This window comes from Erpetoichthys calabaricus, chromosome 1, assembly GCF_900747795.2.
Source record: "Erpetoichthys calabaricus chromosome 1, fErpCal1.3, whole genome shotgun sequence".
Lineage (NCBI taxonomy): Eukaryota > Metazoa > Chordata > Cladistia > Polypteriformes > Polypteridae > Erpetoichthys > Erpetoichthys calabaricus.
In genome coordinates this window covers 28,114,021-28,130,859 of record NC_041394.2, presented here as the reverse complement: position 1 = coordinate 28,130,859, position 16,839 = coordinate 28,114,021, and the positions used below count along the sequence as shown (strand labels likewise).

The 16,839-nt window shown below is 38.8% G+C and overlaps 1 protein-coding gene across 2 annotated transcripts in view; it reads left to right on the top strand.

The window, feature by feature from the left end:
* Nucleotides 1-1,884: 1,884 nt before the first annotated feature.
* LOC114647942 (tyrosine-protein kinase receptor UFO) overlaps nt 1,885-16,839 on the top strand; it is a 241,509-nt gene continuing 226,554 nt past the window's right edge. For both annotated transcript variants that reach the window (XM_028796666.2, XM_028796656.2), the window contains exon 1: nt 1,885-2,513. In XM_028796666.2, the coding sequence (XP_028652499.1) occupies nt 2,432-2,513 (82 nt within the window). In that variant the 5' untranslated portion in view covers nt 1,885-2,431. The remainder of the gene's footprint in view (nt 2,514-16,839) is intronic.

Sequence of the window (16,839 nt, the reverse complement as noted above, 5' to 3'; positions counted from 1 at the left end):
GAAATTATAAGCAGACCGCTAATAGAAAATCTAAGTTTATGACTTCAAGTGTTGGGGGACAGGCACTCCAAAATATAGGAAGGAACAAGAATATTTAAGAATTTATACACCATTCACTGAAAAAAGTATAACATTGATGTTGTTCATTCAACATAAATGTTCTCTTTTAAGCAACTTAAGATTAGTCATTTAGGGTTGTAGCTTGAAATATCTGGTTTCAGATCTCAATCAAAGTAAAAAACTTTGTTTGTACCAAAGTAAGTTATGGTGGAGGGAATAAACGTAAAAATCCTATTTCAGTTACCCTAATATTTTAGGTTGTCCGTGTGCTGTGTGCAAGGGGCTGTTTGTTTATTCTTCTGGTCGAACTTTCCAGCTTGCTGGCTTTCCAACTGCCAAAAAAGAAGAACACTTTCCCAAGTGGAGTGGACGTGGCTATACAGGTCTGGTCATTTTCAGCAGCAGACTTTTATAACGGAGGATTTATGGTAAGTAACCCTGTTTCTCAACTGTTAATTTTAGAACTCATAATAAAACATACTTTCAAGAAAGCTGTAGAAATGTTTAATATTTTTTTTTGTTTTATATTTAAGATTTACACTGCAAAATGCTTGTGCATTTGCACTAGATTTTTAAATAAATGTAAAAAGAACAGCATTGGAGTGTGTTATAATCATAGTATTTCTAATAGCTTAAAAACAGGTTATGACCAATAAACCATTTTAAATTGTCACAACTTAAAAAATACATTTACTTCAGTATAAAGCATGTGAATTGGACCCAATCACTATAAATGATTTGCCTCAACTTAAAAATTCTGGGATCAATAAGCTAAAAAGAATTAAATTGGTTCAGATTGAAAATATTAAGTGTGAATCATTTCCTTAATTATTTTAAGTTGAATGGAGGTTATATGTTAAAGTCATTTCTACATGATGTGGGTTACCAGTGTAACAACGGTAAAACTGGTGAGATGCGATCAGATTTTTTATTCCTGGTTAAGATTCTTGCTGTTGCATTGTGAACTAACTGAAACCAACTGATGTCTTTTTTTTTTTTAGGTTGGCCTGATAGAAGTGAATTACAGTAATCTAGCCAATTTAAAACAAAAGTGTGAAATAATGTCTGTGCATCTTGCAGTGATACAAAAAGTCTGACTTTAGCAATGTTCCTGAAATGGAAAAATGCCATCCTAGTAATCTGTTTAAAATGTGATTTAAATTTTAAGTCAGAGTCCAAGATTATACTAAATTCTTTACTTCCCACATTGACTTTAAATACTAAGGAGTCAAGTGTATTTCTAACACCACCACTATAAAAAAGCACAGTTTCATGATAACAGTTTTGTGAAATTCAGCTAAGTTCCTGATTTTAAAGACTCTTGCTTGCTCTATATAATAACACAGACTAAACTCAGGTTTTCTTAATCTGTCAGTATCCTACGAGGAAGACCACTATCCATTAAAGATTTCTATTTTGTCTAGATATTGGGAACTTTTTCTAAGACCAAAGGACCACCTTCATATCCAAACAAGCCAGAATGAATTGTGTCTTAGTCAAGCCGATGCCCACACAACCACACAACCCTGTAAAGTGCAGTATCAGAAGTGTAATTTTTAAGAGCGGGCACTGGCCGATTTGAGGGTTTATTGCTGTCACGCGCCTAGTGATGCCAGGAGAGGCTCCGTTCCGAGACCCCGACTTGCTCATACCGCCTCTGTGAATGTTGAGTTATGATCTGCGTTTCCATTGGCTGATCAGATCATCGCTGCTAAAACTCGCGCCTTTCCCTTTAAGCTCTCAAACTCAAATCTCAGCGAAGCCTGCGAAAGGGGGTTGGGATCGATAGAATGAGAGGGAGGGAGAGAGGAGGAGGAGGAGGAGAGAGGGAGGAGGAGGGAGGGAGGCTCAATGGAAAAGTAGTGAAAGGAAGAAATTCCACTCTAGAGTAATAGAAAAAAAACATCGACTTTAAACTTAGTCGCGCAGTACGGGAAGGCTTTCAGCGAAATAGCCACGAAACGTTATACTTTGTACTTTTTAAGTCTGTTTTGAACTAGTCCAGTATGAGTTGTTTCAGTCATTTACTTTGTTGAAGAAAGAACGTCTTGGATTTATATGCGTGTACCTAAAGGTTCTTAAGACAGTGATTTTTAAGAAATCATTGTGTTATCAGCTCACTAAAACGGTTTCCTTTTTTTCTTTTAGTACATCCCTTTTTTGCATAAATTAATGTAATATAATATTTACAGGCACTCGGCTCTATCTGCTTGCAATTAAGGAAACAAGCACTCGAACAACTTTTAAGCTCCAAGTGCTAAACTTCGCATTTTTCTTCTCGGAGAATGACTCCCTGAGAGGATCAAAGAAGAAAGGAACTTTTGTCGCGCTTTCATAAATTTGAGGACTGTACCAAATCTAAGGAACGATAATGGGAATACCTTTCAGACAGCTTTTGATGCCTGTGTTTCTTTCATTTTGCTCCACCTGGACACCAGGGAGCGCCCAGGCAGGTAAGTCCGACTGATGTTCGTGAGAAAGTTTCCTTTACGATATTTCTTGATGTGTCTGTGTGTCTTGAGTTTCTAAGATCGCCTCTGTTTCTTTCTTTTTTTATAATTGAAGCGAGGGTTTGTAAACACTCGCGCAGAATTTCTTCACGTTTCTTCAACAATAGTTGTAAATGGGAGCAGGCGGATGACAGCGGCGAGGAATTTGTAAAAAGAAAGAAAACCGGTTTGAAACATACAAAAGCCTCCAGACGTATTGTACGAGGATGTGAGCACATTTAAATAAAGCAAAGTAATCTAATAGAATATCTGGTATCAAAATGAACTATGTGAAAACTGAGAATATGAAGTTGTTAACTGTGTAGACTACAGTAGGCACCAGAATCCTTATATCGTTTCGGTCGTTGGCAACTTTTTAAAGTATCCGGACAGCAGGCTGAATGATCTGTTCTCGTCTATGAAACTGGTGTAGTTATGTTTTAGTATTGACTGCCTAAACCTCGAAATCCTTATTTAACTTGGTTAAAATATGTGCAAGCCGGCTCTAAAACTGTTTATTCATTAGTGTGCGTGCTGACATACGTACACGATCTGACATTTCCAAACCCGCTTCACGCAGTGCAGGGTCGCGTTCCAAAAGAAATGTTGTGTTAAAAGAACTTAATTCAATCAGAAGCAGTGGTTCAAAATAATTAGTTTAAGAAGTGTCTTTTTAGTTGATGCATTCGCTTAATATATAAAGAATCCCTTTCATTAAAACAAAATTTCATATGTTTTTAAACTTTGTTCCACTACATGATAAATTTTGGACAGTGCGTTGCGATTCAGTAATTAAATAGAACACAAAAGGTTGCTTAAGCGTCTAGTGGCTCACTTATTACCGCACAAGGTAAACAAATTGTATTTGGTTGTTTTCATTTTTCCTGTGACCTTAACAATAACTATATTGTCGTATAAGGTACAAAAAAGTTGTTTTTCTGATATAGGGTATGTGACTTGTATCAGAAAATTTTCATAAATTAGAATCCCTAATCGCAAAAAAAAAGCCCATGGCATTTGAGGGGAAAAAATTAATTGACTAAAAGTCTTTCTTTCCAGGTATAGTACTAGGGTGCTGTACCGTGTTAGCCATTATGAATGTAGAGAAAAGCCAAGCAAAATGACACCTTTTATTGGCTAACTAGAAAGATTACAGGTATACAAAGGCGTGGAGGCTTGGAGTGTGTTGTCAATAAAGGGGCGTGTCTTTATGCAAAATATCAGGCTTTATGCAAATCGGGGAGAGTCGTACATAAAGCTTGGTTATTTTAAGTCAAATCAACTTAATTCAACTGTGTAGAGGGGAAAACGTTAATTATGTTTTTTTGAGGATTAGAAAACTATTCATTTTGAATAAGATTAACATAAATAAAGTTGATCTAATCTAAACTAAAATAAGTGAGTAATGACAACAGTCCCTGAAACTGATTATTCTTCTGTTAAAAGAAAATTATCTGATTGCTTTGGTTAAATATAAATTAGCTGTGTTAGTGTGGCAGCTAAAAACTTTAAGTCAAAGTATCTAGAAAACGTTAAGTCATTACAGCAAACATAACAATTTTAAATTAAAGAAACTTAAATAAAATATATTGAACATCCCAGTAATTAAGTTTTTAAGAGCAACACAGGAACCAAATATGGACGAGATGCCAGTGCAGACTCCCTCTTACAAGTGCGGTTATGAGTGCCCTTTGAACCGAATCACTCGATCAAGCCCACGTAAGATAAACAGGGGAGACGCATTTTCCTGCAGTCCATCCGTATCTCTAATAAGAAAAGTGAATTACATGACACTCTATTGTTAACTCTCTTACATGTTTATTTATGTAGTTTTTATTTATATTTATTCCATATTTATAATTCTATTCATGACTTTTAATATTAATTAGGTCGTGTATTATTGTTTTGTCTTAAGGGCGCAGTCGTTGGAGTTGAACAGCTAAGCACTACACTTTATATTGTACTTTATGTATAATTTGTATCTGACAACATTTTATTTGATGTGAACACTCATACCTGAGGTCCCGTTAAAAATGGAACCCTAGTCCAATGCGTTTGTTCAATGATGATAACAGGTTTTAACGCCCGGCATTTTTTTCTGTATGTCATGTTCATCATCTCCTGTCCTCATAAGGAAAGGAACATCGGAATTTTGTAAACTGACTCCACTGTGTGATCGTAGTGTATGAGACTCGCGAAGCTGAAGCTTTCTCTCGCTTCCAGAGGGCACTCTATGAGTGGGAGTGAGCGTGAGAGGGGGTGGGAGTGAGACTGCGTGTGAGTTTGAGTGTTCCCAACAAAACACTGCCGCTCTGTTCGAGTCAGAGTCCTAATGCTTCATAGATAAGCTCCGCTTTCCCGCGATCCTATCGTGTCCAGAAGAGGGAGGGAGGCGGTGCCGTAGGCGAATTGTTCTTTTTGGCTATCCATCCATCAAAATTCTGAACCCGATTTTTCCATCATTTGGTGAAGTAAAGGAGTCATACTTGGACTCACACAGGAGGGCAATTTATAGTCGCTAATAACTCATTGAAGAAAAAAAACATTTGCTAGAAAACCCAGATGGACCAATTTTACTGTGATGGATGATAAGTGCGGGTAGCGCTGCCGCCTCACGGACTCCGCGCCTGGTCGTTTTCAAATCTAAATAGGTTCTCTGTGTGTGAGTCCTTAGATGGCCTGCTACCCCTCTCAGTGCTGTTTGCTGCCGTCAGCTTAATGCTGATGAGGTAGGCTGCGCTTCCCGCGATCTCGGAAGCGGCTTTGTTATGGTAGGCTATAGCTTGGACACGTATAATTTTATATACTGTATTAAGGCTCTGGGCAGACAACCGATAAAAAAATGTTGCATGTTTTAAATGCTACAACTGCTGCACATTTACATCACATCCAAATTCAAATATCATACTTACAACATAACCTAAATCTTACTTGTGGTAGCACGTTTAAAAATCATGTGCACAAGTACTGTTAAAGATATTGAAATGACAGATTTTCTTTTGTCTGCTTTTTGTATTTGTTCAATTTTAAATTAAAGAAACTTAAATCAAATTAATTGAACATCCCAGTTATCAGTATTACTCGACTATCACCTTTATCAAAGCATACCGTTAGTTTTTTTTTTCCAACTGGAAGTAATACTACAAGTAATGCGGTTTGAACCTAAAGTCAAAAGCCTTAACGCCTGCGGACATAACTGTTTTCTTAATTTTAAAACATGTTAGAAAATGTATCCATGCTATAGTGTTCTGGAAATGGGTCAACAGTTTTGAAAGACGTGCAGGGTAGGTGGACTGGCGGCGCCCAATTGGCCCCCGATATGTGTGTGCTGTGCATGTGCGCTTGCGCGTGTCTATGGACTTGGGTTACTGACCAGGGGTCGTTCCTGCCTTGCGCGCGATGCTTCCTGAGTTGGGCACCAGCTTCTGGATAAGTGGGCTTAGAAAATGGATGGAGTGATGGAAAGTTTACTTCATCAAAGAGACTTTTTAGTATTATGTCACTTTAATGTGTAAAGGTTGGCTCATTGCACCGCGCCGGTGTTTTCACATTCAAGCATACGACGCGAATTTGAGGTCGTTTTAATCGCTCGGATTGTTTGAGGATCCGTCTGACATTTAAGAGGAAAACACGGTATGATGTATGCATTCGATGCGTTTGCATCTAACAATAAAACTTTTACAGAAGCAAGTCACTCTTTGTTTCAGTCCTATCGTTTTGTGAGATATACAAAAACATGAATGCACTCGCGCTCGCTTGCGTCATTAAAGGTTGTTGCACTTAGACAAAAACACACGTTTGAAAAAACGAAAAACTGATTTTTTTGGACTTTATTGAAGCTGTTGTGACATGGCCCTTTTGTAGGGCGCTCCGCCCACCTGGCTTTCGAAATCTATCCAATCGTTCCATCCATTTTCGAAAAGGCACATTTGCGGTGCTGTTAGTATTGGGTACAAGACAAGAATCGGCCAGTTTTGATTGCCCAATCAACTTAATACACATGATTAGGATGAAACGGACGCTCATGCAAAACCAGAGGAGTTTGTGGGCAGGTCTGAATTCAAACCTGGCACTCTGGAATTGCTAACCACTGAGGCAGACGAGAAAATGCGTGTAATTCTTTACAGTTTGCTATCCTTACTTTGAAACACAGAGTACTGAATGCTGTCATGAAAAGCGCAACTTATATCAAAGAATAAGCCGATTCATCTGTTGTACGATTAGTTAGAATGCAGAAAAGACGGCCGAGAAACGGTTTGGGGAGTTTGGGAAATTATTACAAAAATCACAACAACAACAATGACTGGTAACTAGGGTGAAATCATTTTTCCCAAAATGCCGCGATTTTTCTGCCAAAAAGGTGGGTGGAAAATCAATTCCGTTAGGTTTAAATTAGTCTTTAAAAAAACTTGCTTTGCTGGTTGGTGGGTGTGTGTGTGTATTGGGGGGGGGGGGGGGGTTGTGTTAGGGTGTATGGATAACAAGACATTTAAAACAAAATATCGAAACTTGTCTCCATAATACGTTTAATCAGTTAGTGAAGTACGACAGTGCTTTGCAGAAATTAAGATATTTGTATTTTTTCGTTCATATATTATTCTGTAGCCCCAGGTGGTATATGGTAGGGCACCCGATAGAGCGCGCTCGATGGTTGTCGGTGTGCAGTTTGAACGTTCTTCCAGTGGTTACGTGAGTGTCCTGCGGGAGCTCCGCTCCTCCTTCCATCCCCACCTGTGTTTTTGTATGCCGTAATAGTCCTTTAAAAAGACGAACCTACTAGTCTTTACCAAATCTATTTACATGTCTTTATGGTTATTTTATGGAACTTCTCATGGATCAAAAGAAAGGGTTCTTTCTGAAGCCTTTATCTGCATGTTTTTTTTTTTGAGCACCAAACATGGTTCTGTTATGACAATGCTCTAAAGATCCACTCTAGGACCTTTATTTTTAAGAGTGCTGTGTCAGGTCCCTAGCAACCCTATTAGAGCACTGTGCCAATTTACCATGCATTACATTGCTGAGCAAACAGGCCTTAGCCTAATGTTACGTGATTATGTTTACCTCTTTGGCAAGTCACTTTGGATGAAAGCGTATGTCAAGCAAATAAATGTAAATGTTACATGATTGTGGTTTAGTCATTTTATGAGCAGCACACTCCAATTAGAGTTTCATGTTGAAGAGCCATGTCCCTGCAGCTTCGGGTGCAAGGCAGGAAGCAATGGTGCAGGTGTGCCAGTCCATTGTAGGGCACACTCACACACAACAGGCCAATCCAGTGCAATCAATCTGCCTAACCTTCACAAATCACCTCAAGCTGTAAAGCAAGTGCTAACTAATACTCTTTGATTCAAAGTTTGAAGTTCAACTTCTTCTTCTTCTTCTTCTTCTTCTTCTTCTTCTTCTTCTTCTTCTTCTTCTTCTTCTTCTTCTTCTTCTTCTTCTTCTCCCTTTTTATGTGGGGTCAATGTGCTTTATCAACCTTCACGAAACAGCTTGGTCCTCCACCTCTTCACCAGTCAGATCTTTTCCTTCAGTTCTTCTTTTACTTTATCTATTCACCTCTGCTTTGGACTCCCTCGCTCTCTCTTACCCTGTACTTCCATTCCCATCACTCTTTCACTCACATATTCATTGTCTCTCCTCATCACATGTCCATACCACTTCAATCTACTTTCCTGTACTTTTTCAAGTATCTCTTCCATTTTTGAATTAAACAGATTAATAAAATATAAGTGTCAGTAGTGTGGTTTGGTGGTGCAGAGGTTAAAGCTTTGAACTTCATTCACTGAGGTTGTGGGTTCAAATGTTGCTATTGACACTCTGTGACCATGAGAAACCTTCACCTCCCTGTGCTCTATAGTTAAAAAACGAAAAGAAATGTAACCCATTGTATCTCAAATGTTAAAAGTCACGTAGGATAAAAGCATCAGCAAAATACTTAAATGTTCCACACATTAATTATTGTGACAAAGTCCATCCGTGTTTTAACCTGCCTATGTAGTTCAGGACATATTCATATTGGGCTGATCAAGATTTTTCAATCAACATCAGATTTAACATTTTTGAGATGTTATGGTGGAAAAGTGGGATACCTGGAGAAAAGCCCACACTTATCAGTGAGAACATGCAGTCTCCATACAAGCAGGCTGCAAGATGTCACTTCAGGGCGTTAAGGTCAGCTACCGTGGTCCTCAACCATTCTCTGTACCTGAAGTACAGTAGTACATTACTTTGTTTTATTTACCCAAATCAAATTTTCATTGCTACATTTTCTATATTGTAGTTAAAAATATTAATTCATATCTCAGTAATTGCTGTATCATTTAAATGTTCAGAAAACAGAATTTCCTTTAGACAGGCTATTTCATTTCTTGGACTGGATGCTGGGCTTCTGGATTCACTGCCCGCGCACCGCCACTCTCTCTCTGTTTTACAGTTCAGTGCCTTGGTGTCTGATTTTGTAATTTTCTCCTCCAGTTATTTTAAATAGTCTGACCCCCTTTTCCTTTCTTCTGCAGTTTTAAAGTTGCTGAAACGTAGATTTAGTAAAATGCATTAGGTAGGCCTTTGTGCTGCAACACTCTCTGGCCTGTTTTATTATTCTGTTATTTGAGTTACTGTACTTAATGTATTTTTCAGTAACAAACATTGAGTTTCATTTCTTTCATAAGGTTATGTCAGAAAGCCAATTTTCACTGCACATAAAACCTTAACACAAGCAATGCACGTGAAGAACTTCCCTCTTTAGGCACTGTAATCCGCAGCTCTTTATAGAAGAAACACAATTTGACAAATGGAAGGAAACCATTCAGTCCATCAAGCCAGTTTGCTTAGCTAATAGCTAAGTTGTCCCAATATCTCGTCCAGATTCTTCTTAAAGGTTGTGAAGGTTTCTGCTTCAACACCATGTTTCAGTATTTTTTTCCAGACTCTCACAACTTTTTGAGTAAAGATGTGCTTACTGGATTTAGTCCTAAATGCACTTTCCCTTGTACTTGACTACATGATTCACTCTTAAGCTGACGGAATGTTGCTGGGTCTACTTTATTAATGTCTTTAAGGATTTTAAATACCTGGTTTAGGTTCCCACACACTCTCTCCTACTTTGAGACTTAACAGGTTTAGTTCTCAGAGTTTGTCAGAGCAGACAGTTCCATAACTCCTGGGAAGTACTTGATTGCTCAGCTCTGCACAGCTTCAAGCGCTGCTATGTCTATCTGGATTTAGCATGTAGTAGAATCTTTGGTATTGAATTAACAGTGTTTATATCATGCATTTATTCATGAATTAATTAATTCATGTTTTTCACATCAAAGGCAGGCAAACCTTAAGTTAAGGATGAACAAATTTTAGTAGGTTTGCACCAGGGATCTTCTTTAAGACCTTACTTCTTTGATCTCGTTATGGATTTGTTGACTCATGCAGTAAAAGCTCAATTCCCCTGGTTTGCATACTTTTTTGGATGACAATGTGTTGTGTAGCATCAGAAAGGAGGAAGTTCAGAGAAATTTAGAAGACTGGAAAAGGGCTTTGGAAGATAGAGATTTGGAGATAAATAGGATGAAGATAGAATATGAGGTTTAATGATGTTCAGGATGCAGAAGATAGACTATGGAGAGAGCTATTGAAAGAGTGGATAGTGGATATCATCAAAAACTTAGGACCAGTAGTAGACCTCAATGGAAAATTGGATACAAAGGTAATCTATGGTGAAGTGCTGAAGGAACTGGAAGAAGGTATCAGGAGTATTGAGCAACTGAAGAATTAAGGCAAAGGTTAAATGTAAGATTTTTTTAAGACAATATCAATGGAACAGAGGCATGGAAAGATGCACAGAAAAAGAAGTTGGTTGTGGCAGAAATTCAATGTTGAGATGGATGAGTGGAATTAAGAATAAGAAATGACACAATCAGAGGTACAAAAAAGTAAGAGAGATATCTAGGAAAGTACAGGAAAGTAGGTTAAAGTTTTATGAACATGTGATATGGAGAGGCAATGAATATGTGAGCAAAAGAGCGATGGGAATGAAAGTATAGGGTGAGAGAAAGTGGGGGAGGCCAAAGCAGAGGTGGACAGATAAAGTTAAAGAGTTAAGTTAAAGTTAAAATCAGCATGATGAATGAAAGGTTATAAATCTGAATGGAGAGAAAATTGAAATGTATTAGTTGATTCATATTTTTATTGTATTTTGGTTCACTGAAATCTGCAAGTGGAAAAATAACTGAGGAGATAAGTAAGAAATGTGAACTCGCTTAGAATTCAAAACCAAATCTTATTTTTAAAAGTAGCTTAACATTGTGCCTAAAACATAAAGCATATAACCAATTCCTTTTACCATTGATGGTGCTTGGATGTGAATAGTGGACCCTGAAACTACCAGGAAGTTAAGAGTCACTCAAAGAGCATTGGAAAGATGTATGCTAGGAATTTCTAAAAGAAAATGAGGTTGCAGACATGGTTGAGAACTGTAGAGATGGTGAAACAGAGGTAAGCTGGACATACAGTATAGCCAGAAGAAAAGATGGAAGACGGATTTCAGCTATTTTATAGTGGATTGCCAACAAGAAAAAACCAAGTTGTCCGAATGGAAGATGGATGGTTGGATGAGATGAGAATAAAAGCTGACCATGATGTGTGGACTTGTATGACAGAGGCCTTCATCCAGCAGTGGATAGATAATACTTTTTTCAAACGTTTTGCTTCCTGAAAAATTTTAGATGATTCGGGTTTGAACTGAACATTAATATACTTTCAGATGGACTGTATTACGTAGGAATTTAGAGAAACATGAAATTAACTTTTATTTAATGTAGTGTGTTTAATCACTTAATGATATTGACACAGTGCATTGGTTCAACTGAACTAAAATTGTTTTGCTGCTGGTATTTGTTTATACTCTAAATCTGATGCTTCTCACTTTATTTTTTTGGAATAGTCAGCCAGCATTGATGGATTTCACTTGCCTTTCTACAGTATTTCCATTGTTGCAATGTCTTGGTGAAATCTTTCACCAGGTTCATCACTGACTACACTCAGATTAGCATGGACAAAGTCCTAGTGGGAATGCAGAAAATTAATCTTTAGCAACATGATTTTATATCCTTGAAGCATGTTGTCAACCAGTTGAATGTAGTTTGATGCCCTCAGCATCATCCATAAATACCTTCTATGTGATTTCTTCTGTCCCTAATAGCAGATTTTTAAACTGCTTGTCGTTGATGATGTGTCTGATTTGTGCACCAACAAAAATGTCCTGCTTGATCTTAACATTAGTTATTCATTGACTCATCTGTCTCAAATGTCAGAATCCTTCACCTTCCTTGTTCATTGCTTTCACAGAATTTTTCATTAGTCCAAGTTTTATCTGAAGAAGAAAACAAAATATCTTTGTTGGGACAACAAGTCTGCCGCATTTCTCTTCCCTGAAAGTTTGAAACCAAATTCTGATGCATCAGTCAAGTCTTGTTAATTTAATAAGACTCTTTAGCATGACTGTCCCATTCACATTACTTGGTACTTCTGAGCTGCATTCTTTGTAGCAGTGCCACAACTTTTAGATTACCAGAGATGTTCCAGTTATTGCTGTTGTACTCTGTCCTGCATATTTAAAATATGAGATGAAATCACAAAAATCTGTGAATTATTAAACAGTATGTGATTGGAAAATGGAAAGATGATTTTGTTGATCAACAAGCCAAAAGTCGTAAGATACGCCTAATAGTGATCATAAAGCAAAATCTTTGTTGTCCAGTGTAATGGCTGAAATGATGATATCAAGCATTTGAATTCTCTCTATTATAAGCAATGAGCCCTTGTGACTACATCTTTGGACTTCTCCACATGACTGTCCATTTTTATTCTGCATTGAATATTTTTTGTGATCCAGACCAAGTCACTTAACCTGCCTGGTCAATTTTCCTATAGCTCTGCACTTATTAAACACCTTGATTTGGTGTTTACTGTAGAAATAACATTTATTTTTTATTTTGTTCTAGTTCATGGCTAGAGTAGTGGTCTTATGGATCCAGCATTCTGGGTTTGAATCCTGTACCTGATCCCTATCTGTGTGGAGTCTGTATGTCTGTCTAATAGTTTTTTGGTTTTCTTCCAGATACTTGGGTTTTCATTCTACATCCCAAAGACATGCATGTTGGCTGACTGGTAATTTTAAAATGGGTGTGTGTATGCAAGTGTGTCTGAGGACTGGTGGCCTGATGGAAACTGATTCAAAATACCCTTTGAATTCTATTAAGCTGATTTGAGATTATCATATTACCTTGGTCATCTTATACTTTCTTGTGATACCATGTGGAAGGTGTGATATAAAATAAATATTTCCGTTCAGTTTTAACTGTTGACATTCATGTTGACAAATCCTTATATACATTCACATTAACCCAACTTCAAAATAGCAAGGACAGAGAGTTGAGATCAGAACCAACTGTACTAGAGGTTGTCCATTAATAGACACACTCGACTGCAATCATAAAAGACCAGATAAGGGTTGGCACGTAACCTTCACATCTTTGGGATATGAGATGAACCAGGAAAACCTGGACAAAGCTCCCAAAACATGGTATACACGAAACACTGACTGAGACTAGACAGGAAATTAAGGTCTTATTCTTGGAATGGCACCACAGTGCCATTCATTTCTAAATTTGAGTTGCTGTAAGGCTTTTGAATTTCCTGTTCTGTGCTGAATGAGAATTTGCACTAATTAAATTTCACATCAGGTTTTACCAGTAGCCACTCCTTTTGATGTCAAGATCAATTCAGTGAACTCCTGCCAAAGTTCCTTGACTTTGTCATTCAGGTTGAAGCAGGTGTTAAAGTGGAACCACTGGCGGTATTCTTTTAATGGTCAATCAAAGTTTTGGAGGAAAGTATCCCCCCTTGAAGCTGCTAGTGCCGGATACATCATGGGACCTAGTAAAGAGTCGCAAAGATTTGCCAATACTCATAGGATCACTAAGGAAAAATGTCCAGTACCATGACATTTCTATCATTGTGATACAGTGATAGTCAATCAAAGAGTGGGGTGGGAGTACCTGTTAAGCTGTAAGCATCAGATACATCAACAGCCAATCGAAGAGCATTTGGGCAGCCAAAAAGGTACTGCTAATCTGTGTATGGTACGGTAAAGTGAACGGCATGTTGGTCTTTGTTGTACTGCATTCCACTTTAAGCTCTGGAAAGAAGCATACTGTAAGTTGGTAGTTTCAGTAATGGACAATGTATTTCCTTTTTGCTTAGTCTTTTATTTTTTTGAGAATGAATGAATGAGCTACTTCTTTTAGCAAGTGTCTATTCAGAGTTCCTGATGCTAAGGCCCCACTTTTCTGGTTCTCACTGTGACACTGTTGGTGCTCCAGTTAATAAAGTATTAAATCAATTGTAGACTGTACTTGGGATTGTTATGTTTCTTTATATATAAGTGCACCCCTTAATACAGGCAAGTCAGTGTAGCGACTCTCACTGTGTCCTCTTTCATCCCTTTTTGATGTGGAAAAGCAGCAGTTGCCAAGACAAAACTGCGGTTATAGGAATTTTTGGTTATACATGAGATTACAGCTTGGAAATTTGTTTCTTTCAATTTTTGGCACACCACAGAAAAGAAAATAATTAGAAACCTTGCTGGGTTAAAATGACCAGCAGTGGAATAAAATTTAAAATTGGTGAAAGGAAAATTGGCAAATTCTTAATTCTGGTTAGCTGAGAGATATAAGAAGCGAATGCGATACGAATACATCTCTGCACAGGAGAGGAGCAAGAATAGTTTACAGTTAACCCAGCAGTGGGATTGTGTGTGAGTTGGAATTTCAATCCATTGTGGATTTAAGTTTTAATGGATGCCCAGAGAAAAAGGGATATGTTTCACTCTGATGGACATCTCTGCATTGTAAAAGTGTATGGAGAATCACAGGATTCACATGGGGAGAAATACACTGGCTACTTATCAAAAAACTAAGACCCTGTCACACTACATGATTTTGTCGGTGATTTTCAGTGACAGAATTTATTTACATATAGTAATTTGGAGACAGTTGTAGAATTTCAACCAGTCTGGGACGAGCTTATTCTTAAGTTGTAGGGGTGGGGGTCTGTGCATGCAACCAATGAACGCTGAGCAAGATGTACAATGAAGTTAATGCAGCTACATGGAATAAGGAATGTGGATCATCATCTATCTGATGTCTCATGGTTTACAAACCATAATCAATAGAATAAAGAAAAAAAATGAGATTGTGACTGAATCCTTCGTACCTGTGTATTCATATAGCAATGGTGTGATGAAGCAGCACATTGTTGGCTGTCAGAAAAAAGGGGCTTTGGAAATGCAAATATTGTACCGTGTGACAAAAGACAAAAGAAACCATAAAGAGCTAATTGTTGACAAAACAACAAACACAAATTCAAAATAATCACAAGAATATTTTCACAGACACAAGTCCAGTATGAACCAAATTCAAGATGGTGGATCTTCCGGTTTTAAGTCCTTCAGGTGGTGAGAGGTGGGTTCAGGTGAATGGACACAATGGAAGTGATGTCAGTAGTGGTATAGCCATTGATGTTCTGGTGTACAGAAGGAAGAAGAGAAAAGGTATTAGCACACAGAGCGCCAACCCCTAGAGTGCCAGGGAATTACCGTTACTAGAGTCTTTAAGCTGTCTTCTATGCACACACGCATGACAGCTAGAAAGTAATCACAGAATTGCATATCTGTGTAACATGACATTCTCAAGCAATGAGATCAGCAACTGCAGCTGTCAAGTTTGATATCCCTTCATCTATCAGTCATGTAATATGGCCATAGCTTTAGGGGCTGTGACGGATGGCCGGGGCCTGTGCCTGGCCAGGACTCCCCTGCAGCATATTATACCAGGGGAGCAAGCATGGTGTGACAGATTGTGGGTCTCTGTGACCCCTTGACCCCTCAGACTAGACGTCAGACACCAGATAAAAGTCCAATATGAATTTATTTGGACAAATTAGTGCACAAAGCACTCTCCACTCCACAATACTCAATAATAATCAATAATTAAATAACAATTAACACAATCCTCCACTCCCAGACGCATTGTCACCCTTCCACCCAGCTCAGCTCGACGTCTGGGAGTTCCCATCGTCCTTTTATATTCCCTGACCCAGAAGTGTTTCTGCCCAATCAGTCCACAGTTCCTTATTCCTTCCGGGTCAGGGCAAACAGTCCTTTTCTTCAACCCGGGAGCACATCGTATCTTCCTGTCACGTGTCCATGACGTACTCCCGGGTTATAGGGCACATAAGAGCCTCCGAGTCCTCCTACAGCGACTCCTGGTGGCCCCCAAGGTATCCAGCAGGGCTGTGTATACAAACTACAAAGTCCATGAGGCCCTGCTGGAACTCGGGGCACCATCATGCTGTCCGGAGGGCTCCTCCTAGCGGCCTGGGGGTGGCGACCGGAGTCTGTAGCCGGTCGTCCATCACAATGGGAATCACAACATCTCCCCCTGGATGCTAGATGGCATCCTCCCTGGGTTGCAGCATTGAAATCGGACTCCCCCAGGGCTTCATGCGGGTTAGAGTTTTGTGCAGCCCTGTTGGGTTCCACAGGCGCCGCCAGGGGGTGCTGCAGCAGGAGCTGCTGGACCCTTCTGGACACTAGTTTCACCACACCCGGAAGTGCAGCGGGATGTCGGCAATCAAGCACCTGGAGCACTTCTGGGTGCCCAATAAAAGGAGCCAGCGACCACCACTCAGCAACCAGAGTCAGGTGGAGGAGGACGAGGTTGACTGGGAGGAGTGGTGGTGCAGGAGAAGAAAGTGTGTGGTGTGTTGGTGCTTTGGGGACTGTGTTATGGCTGGGGAACACAGGGAAGATGTGCCCTCCAGCTGAAGAAAAATAAAAGTTTATTTATTTTATCCGTGCCTTCAGTGTGAATCTGTGCTGGGTCAGGCACCTATATAGCGCCTTTTGTTATAGGGGAATCAACTGGTATTCATTGGGCAGAATCTGTGGTGTGAGTGTTTCATACTCCTGAACTTATTAATTGGTTGGCCTGCATGCAGCAGGTCTTGCAAGCTCATTCAAAGGAGTTGAACATGTTTTCCTTTATTTCTGAAAGGAATATTAACCCCACTATAGGCAGTTTCACTATAGTTCATACATTTCTAGTCCATGTTAATATTACATAGCAGGGATCCCCTGTACAAAAATACAGAAACTATGTCTGATCTAACAATAAATAATCAAGAGTTATTGAAATACAGTACATTGAGAAGAAGGCAAAATTAAGGTGGAATTATA